The 24072-nt window shown below is 44.7% G+C and overlaps 1 protein-coding gene across 5 annotated transcripts in view; it reads right to left on the bottom strand.

Moving 5' to 3' along the window:
* fam219aa (family with sequence similarity 219 member Aa) overlaps window positions 1–24072 on the bottom strand; it is an 89461-nt gene that overhangs the window by 41858 nt on the left and 23531 nt on the right. For all 5 annotated transcript variants that reach the window (XR_009515724.1, XM_059989596.1, XM_059989595.1 and 2 more), the window contains exons 2-5: window positions 14758–14857; window positions 4173–4275; window positions 1134–1214; window positions 555–609 (exon numbers count right to left, since the gene is read on the bottom strand). Coding sequence is in view for 4 of the 5 variants with exons in the window: in XM_059989596.1 (XP_059845579.1) it covers window positions 555–609; window positions 1134–1214; window positions 4173–4275; window positions 14758–14857 (339 nt within the window). In the remaining variant the exon portion in view is untranslated. The remainder of the gene's footprint in view (window positions 1–554; window positions 610–1133; window positions 1215–4172; window positions 4276–14757; window positions 14858–24072) is intronic.

The raw sequence follows: 24072 nt of genomic DNA, 5'->3' as shown, positions 1-24072 counted from the left end.
CTATTCAGTAAGTTCCAATGAGATCTCACTCATTTCTCTAAATTCCAGTGAGTACAGGCCAAGAGTCATCAAATAGTCCTCACACATTAATCCCTTCATTTGCAGGATCATTCTCGCAAACCTCCTCTATCTTCTCCAATGCCAGCACATCCTTTCTTAGATATGGGGCTCAACCACTGATGTCCAATGAGTTTTGTGCCTTGTTTGCAGTTGTACACTAAAGGAGACAAAGTTTCATCTGCTTTAACTGGCAGCTTCAGAGATATGGGAAGTGGACCTTTGTTGTCCATAGTATGGGCCAGCAGAGCAGGTTGATTTATATACAATTCAGTGAATAAGTCAACAATGACTACAGACTGATGTTTGAACAAGGAAATTATGCAAGCAGCAAGAGCATACAGTACAAATGGACCATATGTAATAAAATCTAAGACGACAAATTCAAAACATTTAAACACATAACTGTGAGCATGTAATTGAGCAGAACACATTACTAATTACTTACTTTAGCACTTACTCTTTATTCAGATGATTTGTCATCACAAATAACTCACCTCAGCTGAAGAATAGCCTGATGACGAGTACCGGGACACATCAAAGTCATCATCACTACAATTACATAGAAGTAAGCAAAGCTTAATTTTTCAAAAATGCAAGTCTTTGAAAGTCTTACCTTAGATATACATGGTCCTTCAGAATCTTATGTTCAGGGCAAGAATGTTACAGAGGGACCAATTTGGTAGAAGCAATCAGTACATAAAATTCATTTTTTTTTTAAACACATAAAATAGATGCTCAAATGACTAAAGCATCTGAAATTTAGTAAAGAGACCGCTTTATGACGATAAATTAATTTTGTTAAGAGCCAAGATGAAATGTTCATATTTATTGAGGGAACATTTAAAACTCACTCTTAAAATAGGTTTGCAATTAAAACAGCATGCAAAGAATTTTACTATTGAAATACAAATTTCATGAATATAATTACCCACAACTTATAAAACCAAGAAGAGCAAAGGGTGCCTGGGAGTAAGATGCAGGAACCTTTCCAAGTCATGCATTATCCTGACTTGGAAATACAGTCTCTGGTCATTCATAGTCATCGAACCTCAATATAATTGAATATAACATACCTATCAGTGTCCAGAGCAACCAAAGGTTTTTCATCTGGGCTTTGGTCTAGGGAAGAATATCCTTTATTTGGTACAACCAACCTGCCAAAAATCACAAATTACAAACTCGTAATTAAAAAAAAACCTTTTATCCTATTTTATTCAGCTGTGAATGATTCAGTTTTAACATATCATACAAAGTTTGACATTCATGCAGCCACCTGTCCTTCCCGATTTCATTGGAAAGCTATTATATTTTATAGAGATAAGTGCTGGAACTGCTTTAAGTCTGTTTAATTTACAGAACTGAAGTCATGATACAGGAGGACATTTTGACCACCATACCTACAACTACTTAGGAAGAATGACCCTTCCTAACCCAACTTCCAAAGCTTAGACCATAGCTTTACAGGGTACAGCTCAGAGAATACACAACTAATTACCGTTTCAGCATGATAAGAGTTTGTCTCTACCCAGCCATTTTGGTAGCAAGTACCAGCCTGCTATTATCCTCTGGGTGGAAAAAAGTTCCCTGTTCCCTCTCTAATCCTTCTGCTAGTTTTGGACTAACAAGAGAAAATCTGCAGATGCTGGAAATCCAAGCAATACATACAAAATTCCAGGGGAACTCAGCAGGCCAGGCAGCATCTAAGAAAAAAAAGAGTACAGTCGATGCTTTGGCCCGAAACCCTTCTGCAGGACTGGAGAAAATAAAGATGAGGAGTAGATTTAAAAAGTGGGGGGAGGGGAGAGAGAAACACAAGGTGATAGGTGAAACCGGGAGGGGGAGGGGTAAAGAAAAGAGCTGGAGGGCGGGAATCTAATAGGGGACGCCAGAAGGTCATGGAAGAAAGAAATGGGCGGGGGGGGGGGGGGGGGAGGGACACCAGAGGGAGGAGATGGGCAAGCAAGGAGATACTGTGAGAGAGGAAAAAGGGGATGGGGAAGGGTGAAGGGGAGTGGGGCGCAATACTGGAAGTTCAAGAAATTGATATTCACGCCATCAGGTTGGAGACTACCCAGATGGAATACAAGGTGTTGTTCTTCCAACCTGAGTGAGGGCTCATTGCGATAGTAGAGGAGGCCATGGATAGACATATTGTGATGGGAAGTGAAATTAAAATGGGTGGGCACTGGGAGATCACACTTCCTCTGGCAGATGGAGCAGTGAAGCGGTCTCCCAATTTATGTTGTGTCTCACCAATATATAGGAGGCCACACTGGGAGCACCAGGCACAGTAGATGACCCCAACAGACTCACAGGCAAAGTGCTGCCTCACCTGGAAGGACAGTTTGGGGCCCTGAATGTTAGTGATGTAGGGGCAGCTGTAGCACTTGTTCTGCTTGCAAGCATAAGTCCCAGGAGAGAGATTAGTGGGGAGGGATGAATTGAATGGAAAAGGGAGTTGCATAGGGAGCGATCTTTGCAGAAAGTGGGGGGGCGGGGGTGTGGGGATGGGAAAGATGTGTTTGGTGGTAGGATCCCACTTTGGAGATAGCAGAAGTTACGGACTCCCTTGTCCATTCATTTCCCTTCTTCCCCCCCCACCCCACCACTGATTACCGACTTGACTCAAATGCATGCTCCTTAAATAGTTATAAAACATTATTGTATTTTCTTTAATTCATTCTACACATATTTTCCCGCCCTATTTTAGCTTTGTATTTTTTAAACTTCACTCCTGTACTTCTGACACTCTTGCTGGCATTCTACTACATTAAAATGTTAGCATCAAATACAAGCTTCCCTTTTTACCTCATTATCCAGAGGGTTCTAAATTTGGCAGTCACATCCTTATCTTTCTGGGAATGTCCTTAATTGCTATGTCTCATATAAGTGGCTGCTTTTGGTAAAATAAAATGGCTTAATAGCTGACCTTGATATAAGGCAGATTTTCACCTTGTGACAGATCAAATAAACAGCAAGAGATACTACAATCACTGTTGTAGTACTCTTGTACTATAGGTATTGCACAGCAAGAACATTTATAAACATCTAATGCTAATGGCAATTACACAATTATTCCATAAATAATCAAAGTTATAATACTTGCAGTAAAATTGGAATAGCACGCAATAACAACTTAATTTCTATTTTGCAATTTCTATGTACAATTTTTAAATTTATAAACATTATGCTACAAAGCTTCAAGCTTTATTCAATACATAGTTAACCAGGTTAAGAACTTTGAAGTTTCCTTACAGTACAGGCTGGAGAGTTTAATGAAAGTTAAAATTAGGGAGTTCCTGAAAACCACTAAAGGGTAAGAGGTGGTACAAATTGAGTTCTGGATTTGCATTTGGCAAGTTCAAAACTAACTGAAGGTTTATGATTAAAAAATCCAAAACAAAGCTGATAAAAGTATGACACCTAGTTTTATAAACATATACTTGTGAATATTTTGGCCGTGTTTTGTGCATCTGTCTTTTTACATATTACAATAAGTACTGAACAATATTCAAATGAAACTTAGATAAAATACATTTTTTTTTCTTTTCAGATTGAATGGCACAGCAGGCTTGACAGGATGTTTCCTGTGGTGGGGGAGTCTACGATCAGAGGACACTGCCTCAGAATAGAGGGGCATTCATTTTGAACAGAGATGAGGAGGAATTCCTTTGACCAGAAATTAGTGAATCTGTGGAATTCATTGCCACAGGCAGCTGTGGAGACCAAGTCATTGGTTATATTTAAAGTAGAGCTTGACAGATTCTTGATTAGTCAGTACATGAAGGGTAACGGGGAGAAGGCAGGAGATTGGGGCTGAGCGGGAAATAGATGAGCCATGATGAAATGATGGAGCAGACTCGATGAGCCAAATGGCCTAATTCTGCTCCTCTATCTTAGGCTGAGTGACCTTTTCCTGATTCTAATTGTTTATGGTTCTTTTTCTGAAATTAATCTGTTTAATATGGGTGATCTTAGCACCATTCTTTACCCAACATCTGCTCATTTATGAAAAAGTCACAGCACAAATGATCACAGTAACTTATGAAAAGATGATTCATCATTTGAATATTCTTGAAGCTCTAAAAGTTATATTAATACTAAATACACACCTTGTCCGTGCCATCACATTATTCTTTTTTGGTTGCTGGTTGACAGGGCTTCCAACATTACCATTTTTCAATGAGCCTTTCCTGGCTAGCTCTCTTTGTTTCTCTGTAAATAGACAAATTAAATACTTATTCTTTGACTGCCACTTTATATTTCATACAGATTTATTTATTTACACCTGAATATCCCTAATAGTTGTGCAGTAAAAATACACTATCCAACTGTTTGGAAATCCCAAAGAATAAGCATCTAGCTCACTGAGACCATTCCCATCCACCCTTGAAACTTTAATTTGCTGGAGGATTTAATATATAACCTTGTAATAACTTCTGAATAGAAAAAAAAGTGTGAAGAAGGTTTTACTCGGAATAACATCCAGTAATCTTGTAAATCCATTAATGTGGTAAACCTGCTACACCAGCACAAAATTTCAAAATGTGCCAGAGAAAGAGTTACATTTTAGTATGGAGCAGGCAGAATTCCATGTAGGAAGGCCATTTGGATGAAGATCCATCCATTAACATAAAAGAACTGCAGTTCTAATTTTAGATCTCTGCATCATGAATTGTTTTAAAAATATAGACAATGGGTTATTTTTCATTCCTAAATATTCACTAAAGGAGTACAATACCATTCCCATCACAAGATTGCATCCATATGACTGAGCTTGCCACACACAGTTGCAGACTACCTCCTAATCGAAACAATAAAACTCCATTTCATTACTGATTTTATTTTATAATTTTATTTATTTAGAGATACAATGTAGAAAAGGCCCTTCTGGCCCAATAAGCTGCAGGCCCAACAACCCACCTATTTCACATTACCGTAATCACAGGACAATTTACAATGCCCAATTAACTTAAGTCTTTGAATTGTGGGAGGAAACTCGAGAACCAAGAGCTCATGGGAAGAACATAGAAACTTTCTTACAAAAGACGCTGGAATTGAACTCCAAACTCCAATGCCATGAGCTGTAATAGTGTTGCACTATCCACCACACTACTGTGGCAACCCATTCTCAAAACAATTGCTTATAGACCATAAGACATAGGAGCAGAATTAGGCCACTTGGCCCATCAAGTCTGTTCTGCCATTCACTCACGGGTGATCCTTTTTTTCCTATCTTTTCCTCAAACCGAGTACACAGCCTTCTCCCCATAAACTTTGATGCCATGTCCAATCAAGAACCTATCAATACACCCAACGACCTGACCTCCACAGTTGCATGTAGCAACAAATTCCACAAATTCACCATCCTTTGCTAAAAAAATTTCTCTATCTGTTTTGAAAGAGCACCCCTCTATCCTGATGATATGCCCTCTTGTCCTAGGCTCTCCCACCTTGGGAAATATACTTTCCAAATCTACTCTGTCTAGGCCTTTCAACGTTCGAAAGGTTTCAATAAGATTCCCTCCCCCTCATCTTTCTGAATTCCAGCAAGTACAGACCCAGAGCCATCAAATGTTCCCTGCATGATAACCTTTCCATTCCTGGAAACATCCTTGCGAACCTTCTGCATTCTAGTGGTTTCCTCAACACTACCTGCCCCTGCACCATTCTTTGTATTATCTGCAAAGTTGGCAACAAAGCCATCTATTCCATCTTCTAAATCATTTATATACAGCATAAAAAGAAGTGGTCCCAAAACTGACCCCTGCTGAACACCACTAGTCACTGGCAGCCAACCAGAAAAGGATCCTTTTATTCCCACTTGCAGCCTCCTACCAATCAGCTAATGCTCTAACCATATTAGTAACTTTCCTGTAATACCATAAGGCTGCTTATCAAGTTAAGAGCCCAAGCGTGGCACCCTATCAAAGGCCTTCTGAAGTCCAAGTATACAACATCCATCGCATCCCGTTTATCTATCCTACTTGTAATTGCCTCAAATAATTCTAACAGGATCTTCCACTGAAGGAAACCATGATAACTTTGTACTATATTGTCCTGTGTCACCAAGAATTCCATCACCTCATCTTTAACAATTGACTCCAACATATTGTATACAAGTATCAATTTGTAACACTGGACTACTTTATCAGTTCATATTGATTCTTTCTTGTACATTTGTATAAATGGCAGTAGAGTATTGCAACTAAAAGTGTCATCTCACAGCCCCAGTGACCTGCATTCAATCCAAACCTCTTGTTCTGTCTGTGTAGAATTTGTTCATTCTCTCAGTGAGCACATGGGGTTTCCTGGGTGTTTGAGTTAAGGGATTAATTGCCTATTGTAAATTGTCCTTCATGGGTAATGAAGTGGTAGAACCAAAGCAAAGTTGATGGGAACATAAGTAAATGTAGTATTGTAGCGGTGTGCTACATGCAGCGCTAAAATTACGACACGGAGTCGGTAACGGCAGTCAAAGGAAAAAACTTTATTCGAAATCCCCAGCCTCACTTTTAAGCCTCCCTCAACCTGCCCCCGGAGGCGCAGAGGCTCCAAAGCCCTGTGCTCGCAAACCCCCGTAGGCTATCTAATTGTGAGCCGGTTCGGATGTGCCAGGAAATGGGTCGCCACATAACCACCCCCCCCAGAACCGGCAATACACCCCCCAATGTCCACAGTCTAGGCCGGAACCTGCTTGGGAGGTCGGCCTCTGCGCTGAGGTGCCGGAAACTCGGCCGGTTGCGCCAGGTCCACATGGGCCGGTTTGAGTCGGTCCACCGTGAAAACCTCCTCTTTCCCCCCAATGTCCAGCACGAACGTGGACTCGTTGTTCCGGAGCACCATAAACAGCCCCTCGTATGGCCGCTGTAGCAGTGGCCGATGCCCGCCCCTTCGTACAAACACAAACTTACAGTTCTGCAGGTCTTTGGGTACGCAGGTCGGGTTCTGCCCGTGCTGTGAAGTGGGTATGGGGGCCAGGTTACTGAGCTTCTCGCGTAGTCTGCCCAGGACTGCTGCGGGATCTTCCTCTTGCCACCGTGGGGCTGGTAGGAACTCCCGGGGACGACCAGGGGCGCGCCGTATACCAACTCGGCCGACGAGGCATGCAGGTCGTCCTTGGGCGCTGTGCAGATGCCGAGTAGGACCCAGGGAAGCTCGTCCGCCCAATTGGCTCCTCGCAGGCAGGCCATGAGGGCCGACTTCAGGTGACGGTGGAAATGCTCCACTAGCCCGTTCGACTGTGGGTGGTAGGCAGTTGTGTGGTGCAGCTGAGTCCCCAAAAGACTGGCCATAGCTGACCACAGGCTGGAGGTGAACTGGGCGCCTCTGTCGGAGGTAATGTGGGCCGGTACACCAAAGCGAGATATCCAGGTGGTGATCAGGGCTTGGGCGCAAGATTCGGAGGTGTTGTCGGTGAGTGGGACCGCCTCTGGCCATCTTGTGAACCGGTCCACGATAGTCAGGAGGTGCCGCGCTCCGCGCGACACTGGCAGGGGGCCCACGATATCCACATGAATGTGGTCGAAACGCCGGTGGGCGGGATGGAACTTCTGCGGTGGGGCTTTGGTGTGCTGCTGCACCTTGGCCGTCTGGCAGTGCATGTACGTTTGGTCCATTCACTGACCTGTTTGCGGAGTCCGTGCCAAACGAACCTGCTGGAAACCATCTGGACAGTCGTCCAGATGGAGGGATGCGCCAAGTTATGAATGGAGTTGAAAACACGGTGCCGCCAGGCTGTCAGGACGACGGGACGGGGCTGGCCGGTGGCGATGTCACAGAGTAGGGTCCTCTCACCCGGGCCTACGGGGAGGTCCTGGAGCTGCAAACCGGAGACTGCGGTTCTGTAACTCGGAATCTCCTCATCTGCCTGCTGTGCCTCTGCCAGTGCCTCAAAGTCTACCCCTTGGGGAAGGGCATGAACGGTAGGGCGAGAGAGCGCATCTGCCACGACATTGTCCTTACCCGAGACATGCCGGACATCCGTCGTGTATTCAGAGATGTAGGACAGGTGGCGTTGCTGGCGGGACGACCAGGGGTCGGACACTTTCGTAAACGCAAAGGTAAGCGGTTTGTGGTCCGTGAACGCGGTGAAGGGCCGACCTTCTAGGAAGTACCTGAAATGCCGGATTGCCAGGTAGAGCGCCAACAGTTCCCGGTCGAAAGCACTGTACTTGAGCTCGGGTGGCCGCAGGTGTTTGCTGAAAAACGCCAGGGGCTGCCAGCGACCTGTGATGAGTTGCTCCAGCACCCCACTGACTGCCGTGTTAGGTGCGTCCACTGTGAGGGCAGTAGGGGCGTCCATTCTGGGATGTACTAGCATTGCGGTGTTCGCCAAAGCTCCCTTCGTTTGAACGAAAGCGGCAGCGGACTCCTCGTCCCAGGTAATGTCCTTGCTCGGACCCGACATCAGGGCGAACAGGGGGCGCATGATCCGGGCAGCTGAAGGGAGGAAGTGGTGGTAGAAATTGACCATACCTACGAATGCCTGAAGGCCTTTGATCGTGGTGGGTCGGGGGAAGTGGCGGACCGCATCTACCTTAGCGGGCAGAGGGGTTGCCCCGTCTTTAGTAATCCTGTGGCCCAGGAAGTCAATGGTATCGAGTCCGAACTGGCATTTGGTGGGGTTGATTGTAAGACCGTACTCACTCAGTCGGGCGCAGAGTTGACGGAGGTGGGACAGATGCTCCTGACGACTGCTGCTGGCTATGAGGATGTCGTCCAAATAGATGAACGCGAAGTCCAGGTCCCGTCCCACCGCGTCCATTAACCGCTGGAACGTCTGTGCGGCATTCTTCAGGCCGAACGGCATATGGAGGAACTCGAAAAGGCCAAACGGGGTGATGAGAGCCGTTTTGGGGACGTCGTCAGGATGCATCGGGATTTGATGGTACCCTCAGACGAGGTCGACCTTGGAGAAGATCCGTGCGCCGTGCAGGTTTGCTGCAAAGTCCTGAATGTGCGGCACAGGGTAGCGGTCCGGTGTGGTAGCCTCGTTCAGCCTGCGGTAGTCGCCGCACGGTCTCCAGCCTCCCATCGCTTTGGGCACCATGTGCAGGGGGGAGGCCCATGGGCTGTCGGACCACTTGACGATCCCCAATTCCTCCATCCTCTGGAACTCCTCCTTCGCCAGTCGGAGCTTGTCCAGGGGAAGCCGCCGAGCGCGGGCGTGGAGGGGTGGTCCCTGGGTCGGGATGTGGTGCTGTACGCTGTGTCGGGGCATGGCTGCTGTGAACTGCGGTGTCAGAACCGATGGGAAATCCGCCAGGACCCTGGCGAAGTCGTTGTCGGACAACGTGATGGAGCCGAGGTGAGGGGCTGGCAACTGGGCTGCACCCAGGGAGAATGTCTGAAAGGTCTCGGCGTGTACCAGTCTCTTCCTGGGCAGGTCGACCAGTAGGCTGTGAGCCCGCAAAAAATCTGCACCCAGAAGCGGTTGGGCTACAGCGGCCAGTGTAAAGTCCCACGTGAACTGGCTGGAGCCGAACTGTAGCTGCACCTGACGGGTGCCATAGGTCCTTACTGTGCTGCCGTTCACGGCCCTCAGGGGGGGCCCCGGTGCCCTGCTGCAGGTGTCGTAACTCGTCGGAGGTAAAACGCTGATCTCACCACCAGTGTCGACCAAAAACCGGCGTCCCGACCTTCTTTCCCAAACATACAGGAGGCTATCCCGATGGCCAGCCGCGGTAGCCATCAGTGGCGGCTGGCCCTGGCGTTTCCCGGGAACTTGCAGGGCGGGCGACAACGGCGGGCTTCTGCGCCCCACCGCTGGTGGTAGAAGCACCAGTGTTCATTGGGCCGGGGGTTGGCGGGCTCTGCGGCCGGGCCTGGACTGGTTTGCTGCTGGGAGCGTGGCTGGGAGATCTGTGCGATGGACGCCCCGCTCACCTTTTTGGCGTTCCACAGCAAGTCTGCCCGGGCTGCCACCTTCTGGGGGGTCACTGAAATCCGCGTCGGACAGCAGCAGGCGTATGTCCTCGGGCAGCTGTTCTAGGAATGCCTGCTCAAACATGAGGCAGGGTGTGTGTCCGTTGGCCAGAGACAACATCTCATTCATTAAAGCCGAAGGAGGTCTGTCGCCCAAGCCATCCAGGTGCAGTAAACGGGCAGCCCGTTCGCGCCGTGAGAGTCCGAAAGTCCTGAGGAGCAGGGCTTTGAATTCCGTGTACTTGCCGTCTGCCGGGGGCGACTGTACGAACTCTGCGACCTGGGCCGCTGTGTCCTGGTCGGGGGAGCTCACCACATAGTAGTAGCGGGTGTCTTCTGAGGTGATCTGGCGAACGTGGAATTGGGCTTCGGCTTGCTGGAACCATAGGTTCGGGCGCTGTGTCCAGAAACCCGGCAGTTTCAACGAAACCGCATGAACAGAGGCGGCGTCGGTCATTTCTGGTCCAAAAATCGTTTGGACCGTCGTGGTCGCCAATTGTAGCGGTGTGCTACATGTAGCGCTAAAATTACGACATGGAGTCGGTAACTGCAGTCGAAGGAAAAAACTTTATTCGAAATCCTCAGCCTCACTTTTAAGCCTCCCTCAACCTGCCCCCGGTGGCGCAGAGGCTCCAAAGGGGGGCAGGGGGGAGCTCCGACTGGCGAAGGAGGAGTTCCAGAGAATGGAGGAATTGGGGATCATCCGGCGGTCCGACAGCCCCTGGGCTTCCCCCCTGCACATGGTGCCCAAAGCGACGGGGGGCTGGAGACCGTGCGGCGACTACCGCAGGCTGAACGAGGCTACCACACCGGACCGCTACCCTGTGCCGCACATTCAGGACTTTGCGGCAAACCTGCACGGCGCCCGGATCTTCTCCAAGGTTGACCTTGTCCGAGGGTACCATCAAATCCCGATGCATCCTGACGACGTCCCCAAAACGGCTCTCATCACCCCGTTTGGCCTCTTCGAGTTCCTCCGCATGCCGTTCGGCCTGAAGAATGCCGCACAGACGTTCCAGCGGTTAATGGACGCGGTGGGACGGGACCTGGACTTCGCGTTCATCTATTTGGATGACATCCTCATAGCCAGCGGCAGTCGTCAGGAGCATCTGTCCCACCTCCGTCAACTCTGCGCCCGACTGAGTGAGTACGGTCTTACAATCAACCCTGCCAAATGCCAGTTCGGACTTGATACCATTGACTTCCTGGGCCACAGGATTACTAAAGACGGGGCAACCCCTCTGCCCGCTAAGGTAGATGCGGTCCGCCACTTCCCCCGACCCACCACGATCAAAGGCCTTCAGGAATTCGTAGGTATGGTCAATTTCTACCGCCGCTTCCTCCCTTCAGCTGCCCGGATCATGCGCCCCCTGTTCGCCCTGATGTCGGGTCCGAGCAAGAACATTACCTGGGACGAGGAGTCCGCCGCCGCTTTCGTTCAAACGAAGGAAGCTTTGGCTGACGCCGCAATGCTAGTACATCCCAGAATGGACACCCCTACCGCCCTCACAGTGGACGCATCAAACACGGCAGTCGGTGGGGTGCTGGAGCAGCTCATCGCAGGTCGCTGGCAACCCCTGGCGTTTTTCAGCAAACACCTGCGGCCACCCGAGCTCAAGTACAGTGCTTTTGACCGGGAACTGTTGGCGCTCTACCTGGCAATCCGGCATTTCAGGTACTTCCTAGAAGGTCGGCCCTTCACCGCGTTCACGGACCACAAACCGCTTACCTTTGCGTTTACGAAAGCATCCGACCCCTGGTCATCCCGCCAGCAACGCCACCTGTCCTACATCTCTGAATACACAACGGATGTCCGGCACGTCTCGGGTAAGGACAATGTCGTGGCGGATGCGCTCTCTCGCCCTACCGTTCACGCCCTTTCCCAAGGGGTAGACTTTGAGGCACTGGCAGAGGCACAGCAGGTAGATGAGGAGATTCCGAGTTACAGGACTGCAGTCTCTGGTTTGCAGCTCCAGGACTTCCCCGTGGGCCCAGGTGAGAGGACCCTACTCTGTGACGTCGCCACCGGCCAGCCCCGTCCGGTCGTCCCCGCAGCCTGGCGGCGACGTGTTTTCGACTCCATTCATAACTTGGCGCATCCCTCCATCCGGACAACTGTCCGGCTGGTTTCCAGCAGGTTCGTTTGGCACGGTCTCCGCAAACAGGTCAGTGAATGGGCCAGAACGTGCATGCACTGCCAGACGGCCAAGGTTCAGCGGCACACCAAAGCCCCGCCGCAGCAGTTCCATCCCGCCCACCGGCGTTTCGACCACATTCATGTGGATATCGTGGGCCCCCTGCCAGTGTCGCGCGGAGCGCGGCACCTCCTGACTATCGTGGACCGGTTCACAAGATGGCCAGAGGCGGTCCCGCTCACCGACACCACCTCCGAATCTTGCGCCCGAGCCCTGCTCGCCACCTGGATATCCCGCTTTGGTGTACCAGCCCACATTACCTCCGACAGAGGCGCCCAGTTCACCTCCAGCCTGTGGTCAGCTATGGCCAGCCTTTTGGGGACTCAGCTGCACCACACCACTGCCTACCACCCACAGTCGAACGGGCTAGTGGAGCGTTTCCACCGTCACCTGAAGTCGGCCCTCATGGCCCGCCTGCGAGGAGCCAACTGGGCGGACGAGCTTCCCTGGGTCCTTCTCGGCATCCGCACAGCGCCCAAGGACGACCTGCACGCCTCGTCGGCCGAGTTGGTATACGGCGCGCCCCTGGCCGTCCCCGGGGAGTTCCTACCAGCCCCGAGGGGGCAAGAGGAAGAACCCGCTGCAGTCCTGGGCAGACTTCGCGAGAAGCTCGGTAACCTGGCCCCCATACCCACTTCACAGCATGGGCGGCACCCGACCTGCGTACCCAAAGACCTACGGAACTGTAAGTTTGTGTTTGTGCGAAGGGGCGGGCATCGGCCACCGCTGCAGCGGCCATACGAGGGGCCGTTTACGGTGCTCCGGAACAACGGGTCCACGTTCGTGCTGGACGTTGGGGGGAAGGAGGAGGTTTTCACGGTGGACCGCCTCAAGCCGGCCCATGTGGACCTGGCGCAACCGGCCGAGTTTCCGGCGCCTCGGCGCAGAGGCCGACCTCCCAAGCAGGTTCTGGCCCAGGCTGTGGACATTGGAGGGTGTATCGCCGGTTCTGGGAGGGGGTTATGTAGCGCCTCATTTCCTAGCGTATCCGAACCGACTCACAATTAGATAGCCTACGGGGGTTTGCGAGCACAGAGCTTTGGAGCCTCTTCGCCATGGGGGGCCGGTTGACAGAGGCTTAAAAGTGAGGCTGAAGTTTTCGAATAAAGTTTTTTCCTTCGACTGCAGTTACCGACTCCGTGTCGTAATTTTAGCACTGCTTGTAGCACACCGCTACAACATGAAGATTAGCTTTAGAAAGATGATTATTTCACTTAAAGATAACAGAATACAATAACTAATCTCCACCAAAATGAAATATTTTTTGAAAAATGCAAGGTGAAATAATACATTTACTGTCTAATATTAGTTCCTTAAGGTTGTCATAGCTGGGGGAATTAGTGGGGTTATTACTGCTCCTACACTATAACAGCATCAAAGTCTTGTAACCCTCTATCCAACACTAGCATTGAAGTACCTTCCCAAGAAGTCGAGCGGCAATTCAAGCTTGCAGCCTATGATATTTTAAGGGCAATTTGGGATGGACAATAAGTGCTGGTCTTGTCAGTGGAAAATGAATAGAAATCTGAGCAGGTAGTATGTACGGCACGGCCAAACACTCAGACCAATCCTACTGAGGCTCCTTGGTCCTATTTTCCCATGCTCTGTTTCCTGCAATTCACATTCCTTTCCTCAGTCAATACCACATGCAAAATAAAACTATTCTTAGAAGTACAAGCACCCACATTCCATAATATTAAGATTCAAAAGATCCAGCTAACCAGTTAAATAGTTAATGCTATTATTTACAGTTTCAGACTCTCTAATCATGAAGTTCTCTCATGTTGGAAGAAAATAACAATGTTTTGATAGACAAAAATAACTCAACCCACACTCATGAATTGTACTAACAGTGAAAACTAAGTTCATGCCTAAATCAGGCAATGATCAACTTCAGTGAACAGTGGCTGAGCTCTGATGAAAACACAAGAGAGACAAGCAGAAAAGTTGCAAGTTGCTCCTATTGTGATAACTGCAAAATTTAGTGGGGAGAAGGCTGCCAGAGCCACACCATCAGGAATGTTGGTGATGTTCCAGAATACAGGATTGGCAGGCCATCACAGCTGAGCTGGAGACCAAAAGTCAAAGGAGCCACATTATTTTAATTCAAGTACAGAACTAATCATTGGAAATTTGAATAGTTTAAGAAAGGTAAGCTATTGTAACTGAACTGAATTTAAATTCTGCAGGTATATTAATTGTACTGGAAGAATGGTCCAATATTTAGTCCACGAGTTTCCTGAAGTGTGGGTGAAAACTGTAATTTTAACTTGGAAGGCATTTAATTTTATATCCTTTACATTTTAGCAAGGCTGATAAGTATCAGTAAATTTAATCTATCCACATTTTTCTTCTGATACAGTCCATTTTACAGCAATGTATGCTTACATTGCCCAGGGGAATGAAGCTTTAGTGAGACTGTGCCAGGAAAAAATATACCAATAAGTGGATTGAAGCTAAAAGCAAATTCAATATTAAATGAAAAGGGCAGTTTGATCCTGAATGTTAACATGAAAGTAACTAACAATTTCCTCATAATAAAACCAGAGTATTAGATTCAGTCGTTGTAACTCACCAATTTTCATCTGCAGTGGGGATGGCTTGTAATTCATTGCCACAGTCTCACCCTCTTGGATGTCACACTCGCCTTCAGAGATAGAGGTAGCGGTGGGATCCTGTTTGGAATAATCAAGTATACTTTCATCACAACCCAGATTCTAAAATTATATTACGTGGAATTTGAAGAAATTGTATTATATCGATTCAGCTTGTGCGCAGCAATTTTTGCTTTGTAATTTTGTCTGCATAAGCATTTTACAATAGTGATTTGATAAAGTAAATTAGAATGACATTAGTCTTCTTCCCCCAGTTCCTGGTACTTGCTTTTTGTTCACAATTTTAATTCTCACTCGGTTATAGGTGTAAATCCGGTAAACAAGTTAGCTCACTTGCTGGACTTTGAGTCAAAGGATGACGTTCTTTATTACAAATTACACTGGCAAATTAAAAAAACTTCCTTCAAAACTGACTAAGTTATTCATTCTGAGGAATTTCAGTCCAAAGACTTGTCCAGTAGAAATTTTATGAATGGTCTCCAGTATTAGTCCAAGCAGTCAAAAGAAAGACCAAAAAGGTATTGTGATTGATGGAGAACTTTCAATATTAAATTAATTTGCTCTTTTTTGGCAAAGTAGGGTTACTTCAGCTATTTAGCATGTTTGAATAAAGCAACAGAAGAAATGCAACTATACACTCAAGTGGCACTTTTAGTTACAGGAGCGGAACTTGGTGTGGTTGTTTGCTGCTGTAGTTAATCCACTTTAAGGTTTGACATGCTGTGTGTTCAGAGATGTTCTTCTGCACACCACTGTTGTAACGCATGATTATTTGAGTTACTGTTGTCTTCCTGTCAGCTTGAACCAGTCTGACAATTCTTCACTGATGTCTGCATCCACAGAATTGTTGCTCACTGTATGTTATTTGTTTGTTTTTCATACCATTCACTGTAAACTCTAGAGAGTGATATATGTGAAAATCCCAGGAGATCAGCAGTTCCTGAAATAGCCAAACCATCCCAACTGGGACCAACAATCATTCCATAAAATCAGTTAGATCATATTTCTTCCCCATTCTGATGTTTGGTCTGAACAACTGAAGCTTTTCAGCCTGTTTGTAGCTCTTGCGCATTAAGCTGCCACATGATTATCTACCTAATAAAGTGGCCACTGAGTGCACATTTAGATTGTTTAATGCCATTGTTTAGTGGCAGCTTATCATTGTTACTTTTAAGAGATATCTGTAGTGTTTCAGTGGCAACATCTTCATAGGAGATAGACCAGTACAGCATAGTTTAGCCCCTTCAGCTCAAGATGTGTCAATCTACTCCAAGATCAATCAAACTCTTCCATCCCACATAGCCTCTATTTTTCATTCATCCATGTTCCCATCAAAGAACCTCTTAAATATCTCCAATGTATGTGCCTCTATGACCACCCCTTGGCAGGTTGCGCTATACACCCACCATTCCAAAATATCTGACATCCCCCTCCCCCCTACATTTTCCTCCAATCAAGGAACCCATAAGAGATTGGCAAATTATGTTCACGTTTAATGTCATTCAAACATACACGTGTATATTGTTCCTCTGGGACCAAGATGCAAAGCATAGTACATACAGTCACACAAAGTACACAGACATGATGGCACATACAGTCACAAAGTAATATTAGCATGGGGGGGGGGGGGGAACATCATGTGATGACGTAGGATCGAGACGTGGAAATCCAGCTCTCCCGTAAAAATCCAGTAAAATAATGTTTAAGTGAAGAAAAGTTAGTAAACACTTGTTAAAAATTACTTATAAACTACTCAGGATTGTCTTAAGAGATGTCTCCTAAACAGAAGCAGAAGAAAACTACTACTTTGAAGACAACACAAGTTGGAAAAAAATCAAGGCCGGCCGCCATGAAAGAGCCTAGGGCTCACGTACATTTTACCTCCAGCGATACAGAACAGGAAACTGTGGCAACATCAACTGTTTCCAAAAAAAAAGAGCAACAGGAATTGCGCATGCGTGAAGGAAGGGGCATGCGCAAACACGAGCAACCCAAACTACAAATCCCAGCTATGATCGGAACTGAAAGTGAAAGTGAATATGAGGTGGAATCAGATTCTCTGGATAAATCAGATGAAGAGACAAACAAAGAAGAGCAACAGGAAGAGGTTGGAGGTGATATTGGAGACATAAAAAAAATCTTTCTCCCTGTTGGTTGCTTTATAGTTTGTTTTTTTTCCTGTAAACGGTTAATAAGTACTCTCTTTAAATTTATAATTTCCCCCTTTCCCCTTTTTTTCTTTCAATCTTTTATAATTTTTCGCAGGTAGGTTAGTTTTAGTTTTCTTTTCTGATTTTTTTTGTATTAGGTTTTATACTTTTTCTGTTGAAGTTGTTCCTATTTGTAATTCTCTTGTGCATAAATTAGTTATTATTTGCTATATTATTTATATGGAACTTTTGTTAACGATATGGAACTGGAAGTCATTTTTGGGTTAATTTTTTTTGTAGAGCTAGCTGCTTTTTCGGGTAGCCGTCTAGTTTTGGGTTGCGAGGGTGGGGTGGATTCTCCAGTTCCAACACTACTCACTGTTTCTTTTGTTTTCCCTTGTTATTCAGGACATGTCTCTGTTTTGATTCTACTGATCTATGTTTATATTTTTGCTCCCAGACTGTTACTGTACTGCTTGATTTTTTATATGCCTGCTACCTTCTATGCACTAACAATTGACAATGGTTAATACATTTAAATTTGTGAGCTGGAATGTAAAGGGATTGAATCATCCTGTTAAAAGAAGGAAGGTCTCGCATATTAAACAACTCAAAGCTGACATTGCTTTCCTTCCAGAAACTCATATTCATAGTTTTGATAATTCTCGGCTTTTGTCAAAGTGGGCGGGTCAGCATTTTCATTCATCCTTTGCCGTCAAAGCTGGGGGGGGGGGGGGGTCTCCATCCTTATTAACTCAAATATTCCTTTTGAACTCCATAATAAGATATCTGATACAAATGGCCATTTTATTATTGTTTCTGGTAAATTATATAATACTAAAGTTGTACTAGCAAACCTGTATGCTTCCAATTTTGATGATGTTAATTTTTTTGAACGTTTTTTCTCCTCACTACCAGATTTAAACTCATATACTGGGTGGCGATTTTAATCGTTGGTTAGATCCTAATTTGGATCGATCGTCCTCTGTTACTAGATTAACTACTAAATCTGCCTTAGCTATTCACTCTTTTCTTTCTAATGGTATCTCTGATATACGGCATTTCCTTCATCCTACTAAGAGAGATTATTCTTTTTTTCCCACATGTTCACCATACCTTTACTAGAATTGACTATTTTTTTTGACTTGATAATCAAGTTATTCCATTTGTCTATTCTTGTGATTATCAAAGTATACTGATTTCTGACCATGCCCTAATTACTTTGTCTTTAAATTTTCCTGGTCTCCCTCAGAGGAATAAACACTGGCATCTTGACTCGACTTTATTATCGTATGATGATTTTCTAAAATTTATTAAGGATCAGATAACCTTTTATTTTAACACCAATGCGTCATCTGAAATGTCATCCCAGATTGTCTGGGATGCCATGAAAGCATATTTCAGGGGTCAAATAATCTCCTATACAGCAAATCTTAATAGAAAGTCCTGTACAGATCGATTAGACCTCATTAATCAGATTAAAGAATTAGAATGAACTGTATGCTCAAACTAAGAATTCTGAATGATACAAGAAGCGTGTAGAACTAAACTAAATTTAATCTTCTGTCTACTCAACCTGTTGAATGCCAACTTCTTGAAAGTAAGAGTTGCTTTTATATTCATGGTGACAAATCTGGTAAATTTCTAGTCAATCAGCTGAGGCATTCTAAAGCTAAACAACATATTACAAAGATCCGGAAGGAAAATGGAGACTTTACATCGGATCATTTAGAAATCAATGACGTACTTAAAAAATTTTACTTTCAACTTTATTCCTCTGAATCTCTGAATGAGAATATTTCTGTTGATCTTTTTTAAATAATCTGAATATTCCTTTGCTTTCATCTGATTTTAAAGCCAAACTTAATGCGCCTATATCATCAGAAGAAATATCTTTTGCAATTTCTGCATTGTCTTCAGGGAAATCTCCTGGACCTGATGGGTTCCCCGTAGAATTTTATAAATCATTCTCTTCACTTCTTTCTCCTCAGTTACTCTCAGTACTATCTGACTCGTTTAATTACGGTAAATTGCCACCCTCTTTTAATGAGGCATCTATTATTCTTTTATTATAAAAGGGTAAAGACCCAACAGAGTGTTCCTCGTATAGGCCGATTTCTTTGCTTAATGTTGATGTTAAAATCTTGTCCAAAGTTTTGGCTTATAGATTAGAAACTGCTATTCCATCTATTATTTCCGATGATCAAACTGATTTTATTAAAAACCGTCTTCTTTTTTTAATATTCGGCATTTATTAAACATTTTATATTCACCTTCAACTGGGATTCCTGAATGTGTTATTTCCCTCGATGTGGAGAAAGCATTTGATCGTATAGAGTGGAACTATCTTTTTGCAGTTTTAGAAAAATTTGACTTTGGTCAAAGTTTTATCTCTTGGATCAAATTGCTGTATATGTGCCCTACTGCCTCTGTTTTGACTAATTTTCAGAAATCCTAGTTATTTAACCTCAAATGTGGCACCAGTCAAGGATGCCCTTTAAGTCCCTTTCTCTTTGATTTGGCTATAGAACCTTTGGCAATAGCATTTCAAAGCTGTCCTGAATTGACCGGGATTTGGAGTGGGGGGGGGGGGGGGACGTGTTGAGCATAAAGTTACTCTTTATGCTGATGACTTATACTTTTTCTTTCAAATCTGTCTACATCCTTACCTCCAATGTTCTCACTTCTTGATCACTTTAGCCAGTTTTCTGTCTATAAACTTAATTTACATAAGAGTGAACTTTTCCCAATTAATAAAGAAGCACAAGAATTAACATTTCGTGACCTCCCTTTTAAAGTAGTTCATAATCAATTTACTTATCTTGGGATTACAGTCACAAGGAAGTTTAAAGATCTTTTTCATGAAAATTTTGCCAATCTTTCATATACCATAAAACAGAGTCTGTTACAATGGTCACCTCTATCTATGTCTTTGGTAGGTCGTATTAATGTTGTTAAAATGTATGTTCTCTCTAAATTTTTATATTTATTTCAATCAATCCCAATTTTTAATCCTAAAACTTTTTTTGATTCTTTAGACTATTATTTTGTCATATCTGTGGAAGAATAAGCGTTCTAGAATTAATAAAGTTTATCTCCAAAAATCTAAAAAAGAGGGTGGCATGGCCTTACCTAACTTTCATTTATATTATTGGGCAGCCAATATATGTTGTGTTACCTTTTGGTCTTTTTTCCATGGCCAACCTGAGTGCCCTAATTGGGTGGCAATGGAGTTGAGCTCCACTAAAGATTTATCTATTTCTGCACTTCTTGGCTCTGCACTCCCTAGTAGTTTGTCCAGATTAATTGTTAATCCTCTTGTCAGACACACTTTGCGAATATGGGCTCAGTTTAGGAAATTTTATGGTTTCTATGGTTTTTCCTTTTCTAGTCCTATCTTACATAATCACCTTTTTTTTTACCTACTATGTATGATTCAACATTCCATGATTGGTATAGGAAGGGCAGTAGACATTTTGAAGATCTTTTTATTGATAATCGCTTTGCATCTTTTCAACAGCTCTCTGCTAAGTTCAATCTGCCTAATGCTCATTTTTTTTTTAAGATATCTCCAAATTAGACACTTTATTAATCCTTTAATTCCTAGCTTTCCTGAAATGCCTGAGAAAAATGTTATGGATTTATTTCTTTCTATTAATCCACTGGGTAAAGGTTTAATATCAATAATATTAGTGATAAATTAGCATTCTTACGGCGTGCCCCGTGGATAAAATTAGAATGGCTTGGGAGCATGATTTAAATATCTCCTTATCTGATGAGACTTGGGACTCGATTCTCAAATCGGTTAATTCAACCTCTCTTTGTGCTCGTTTTACAGTTTAAGATTGTTCATAGAGCCCATACGTCTAAATCTAAATTATCTCGATTTTACCCTAATATTAGTGCTCTTTGTGATAAATGTAAAAGAGGCGAGGCCTCTCTCATTCATATGTACTGGCTCTGTCCTAGCTTAGAGAAATTTTGGAAAGATGTCTTCATAACTTTATCTTATATTCTGAATCACCACTTAGAACCCAACCCTTTAATTGCTTTGTTTGGTTTTTTGGGTGAGACAGATTTACGTTTGAGTTTGACTAAGTGTCGAATATTATCTTTTGCTTCTCTCCTGGCTAGACGTTTAATCCTCCTTAGATGGAGAGATGTTGCCCCGCCCACGCATGCTCAATGGCTTAATGATATTATGTCCTGCTTAGACCTTGAAAAAATTCATTATTCAGTTCTTAATTCGGATATAAAGTTCCATAAAAGTCTTTTATTGAGTACTTTCATAACCTTCCTCTTAACTAAGGTTTTTTTTTGGTCCCTTGCTGTCAGCTCTTTTTTTGGTAGTAGGCATTCTTATCTTCTGTTTTTAAGTGTATTTACAGTTTTGGGGGTTTAATGTCCTGATTTATACTCTCTATATTGTGTTGTGGTTGGTCTGGAGTTCTTTGTTGTTGCGGGGCTTGGGGAGGATACTAATTTTACATGTCTTCAATTTGGGTGCTTTCTCAATTATCTTTTTTGTATTATATTATTATTGTATGTTTATTTTTGCTCTGTATTAATTTTCTTCATTTTGATTTGGGGTTTTTTTCTATCTGTAGTGATGTAGAAAATGCATAAAAAAACTAATAAAAAATCTTTGGTGCAAATAATGCATGAATTAAAAGCATTAAGAGTAATAAAAAGATATTAAAATATGAAGATTATATTTGATAAAATGATGAAAAGACAGGACAAAATGGGCAGGAAAATTAAAAACTTGGAAGAAACAACGGGAGACACTATTGATAGAGTGAATAAAATGGAAGATAATATTTCTGCCTGGACATCAGAAAGAAAATGGTTCTTGGAAAAAGTGGATGTACTTGAAAATTTTAGCAGACAAAATAATATTAAGATTGTTGGACTTAAAGAAGGTATAGAGAGAGAGGATCCAATAATTTCTTTTCAAAAATGGATTCTGGAAATTTTGGAAATGGAAGAAGGAGCCCAGTTAATTGAAATTGAAAGGGCTCACAGAGCCTTAAGATCAAGACCTCAAGTTGATCAAAACCCACGATCAATCTTGATAAAATGCTTAAGATATCAAGATAAAGAAAAGATCTTGAAGGCGGCTGCCCAACGTGCCAGAAAGAGAAACGGGCCATTGATTATAGAAGGGAAAACAGTTCTTTTCTATCCTGATATAAGTTATGACCTTTTGAAGAGAAAGGAGGAATTTAACCCAGTGAAAAAAGTTTTATGGGAAAAGGGTTATAAATTTATATTGCGCCACCCAGCAACCCTGATAATTTTTTTTTTTGGATTACGGAAAAAGATCTTTTACTGATGTAACCCTTACCCAACAGGCTGGTATATGTCTAGGGGAAAAAGGAGATCCAGCCACTCTCCAACCCACCTCCCGTACACGCTGGTGCTGTGAGAATCGAGTTAATGCCTCGCGCCCGCCAACAGTATCAAACCCACAACAAATACTGTTATGAAATACACTTTAAAGAGTTTACTAAAATTAAAAAAATAGTAGGCAATACTATATATATATATATATATATATATACACATATACATACATACATACAAGGAAAAAAAACAAAAGGCGCCAACTTATCAAAGTTCAGTCTGTTTAGTGCACTCATTGGAGCTCAATCAACGAACCAATCGACCCATATGGCCGTCGCACCTGGGACGACCCCGGTGGTCTTACGAGCAGTCCAGCACACGTCCACCTTCCTCAGCGTCTTCCTCGGCCTCTCCCTTCCACCAAAAAAACCCGCGAAAAAAACCCCTCCCCCAAATTCCCAGCATCACAAGACACAATAACATTCCCCATTGATTAACAAATGAATACAATTATCATATTAGCCATTCTAAAGTGAAACAACGGTGAGAGAAACACTTATCCGACAAAGAAGCATTCCTACTTGTAACAAACCAAAGAGGCCATTCTGAGTAACATACACAGGACATTGTACATTCTCTCCCCACCAGCAAATGTCATGCCCTCATGGCATTACTAGAGTTGCCCAAAGCTTCTTGCAACACACAAAACCCAACCCAGGTGCAGAACGCAGTGACATAACTACCCAGAGCAGTAGAAATCACACTCGGTTCTCCCGGCACCACATATGGCAACCTCTCCGGGGGGCGCCTAATCCTCTGAGATCTCCATACCCCTTCTGCCCCAATGGGCTCCCTCATCACCTGCGAACCCACTGTCTCGGACACCCCAGGTCTACCTGACAGACCCGCACCCCCTTCCTCACAGGGGTCCTCCCTCACCTGAGATCTCTCCGGCTCACGCTCGGGTTCCACCCTCTCTCCCACCAATGTAGGCTGCCTCTCCATCTGACCCTCAAGACTTTCCCTCCTCTCACCCAATTCAGTATGGGAAGGGCCAGGAGCCTCCTCTCCTGGTACTGGAGCACCAGCGAATGGGAACAGGGCCCACTCATCTGAGTCGTCCTCCTCTGAATCGGTAGCCATTCCCGGGTGAGGGACCCGTCCCCGCTCTTCAGCAGCGGGCTCTTCCCATTCTCCGCGCCCTCGCAGAGTCCTTGTACTAGGCGTAACCTCCCACTCGGGCTCCTTATCCACCTGCACCGCTTGACCCAGTGGCAGCAGGTGATTCCTATGGAGTACCTTGATAGGCCCTTTTCCATCCTCAGGTTTCACCCGGTAAACTGGCAGGTTCGGCATCTGGCTCTCTATTACATAGGGGCTGGCCGCCCATCGATCTGCCAACTTGTGCTTACCAGGGAGTCCCAAATTCCGTAAAAGGACCCGGTCGCCCGGTAATAAATGTACAAACTTCACCTTTCGCTCATACCGCATCTTATTCCTCTGATTTTGTTTGGTAGCCGCCGCCTCGGCCAACTCATACGCCCGCTGTAACTCCCTCTTCATGTCGGACACGTACTTTAGATGGGACTTCCCGGGAAATTCACCCACTCCACCTCCAAAACACACGTCAATGGGCAACCTTGCTTCCCGCCCGAACATCAGATTATAGGGCGAATACCCTGCAGCATCATTGCGAGTACAATTGTAACAGTGAACCAATTGTCCAATATGATGACTCCACCTGCTTTTCTGCCCAATCTCCAGCGTCCCGAGCATATC

Source organism: Hypanus sabinus, chromosome 14 (genome assembly GCF_030144855.1).
Source record: "Hypanus sabinus isolate sHypSab1 chromosome 14, sHypSab1.hap1, whole genome shotgun sequence".
Classification (NCBI taxonomy): Eukaryota; Metazoa; Chordata; class Chondrichthyes; order Myliobatiformes; family Dasyatidae; genus Hypanus; species Hypanus sabinus.
Note: the sequence above shows the minus strand (reverse complement) of the source record. Positions and strands in the feature narration are given on the sequence as shown.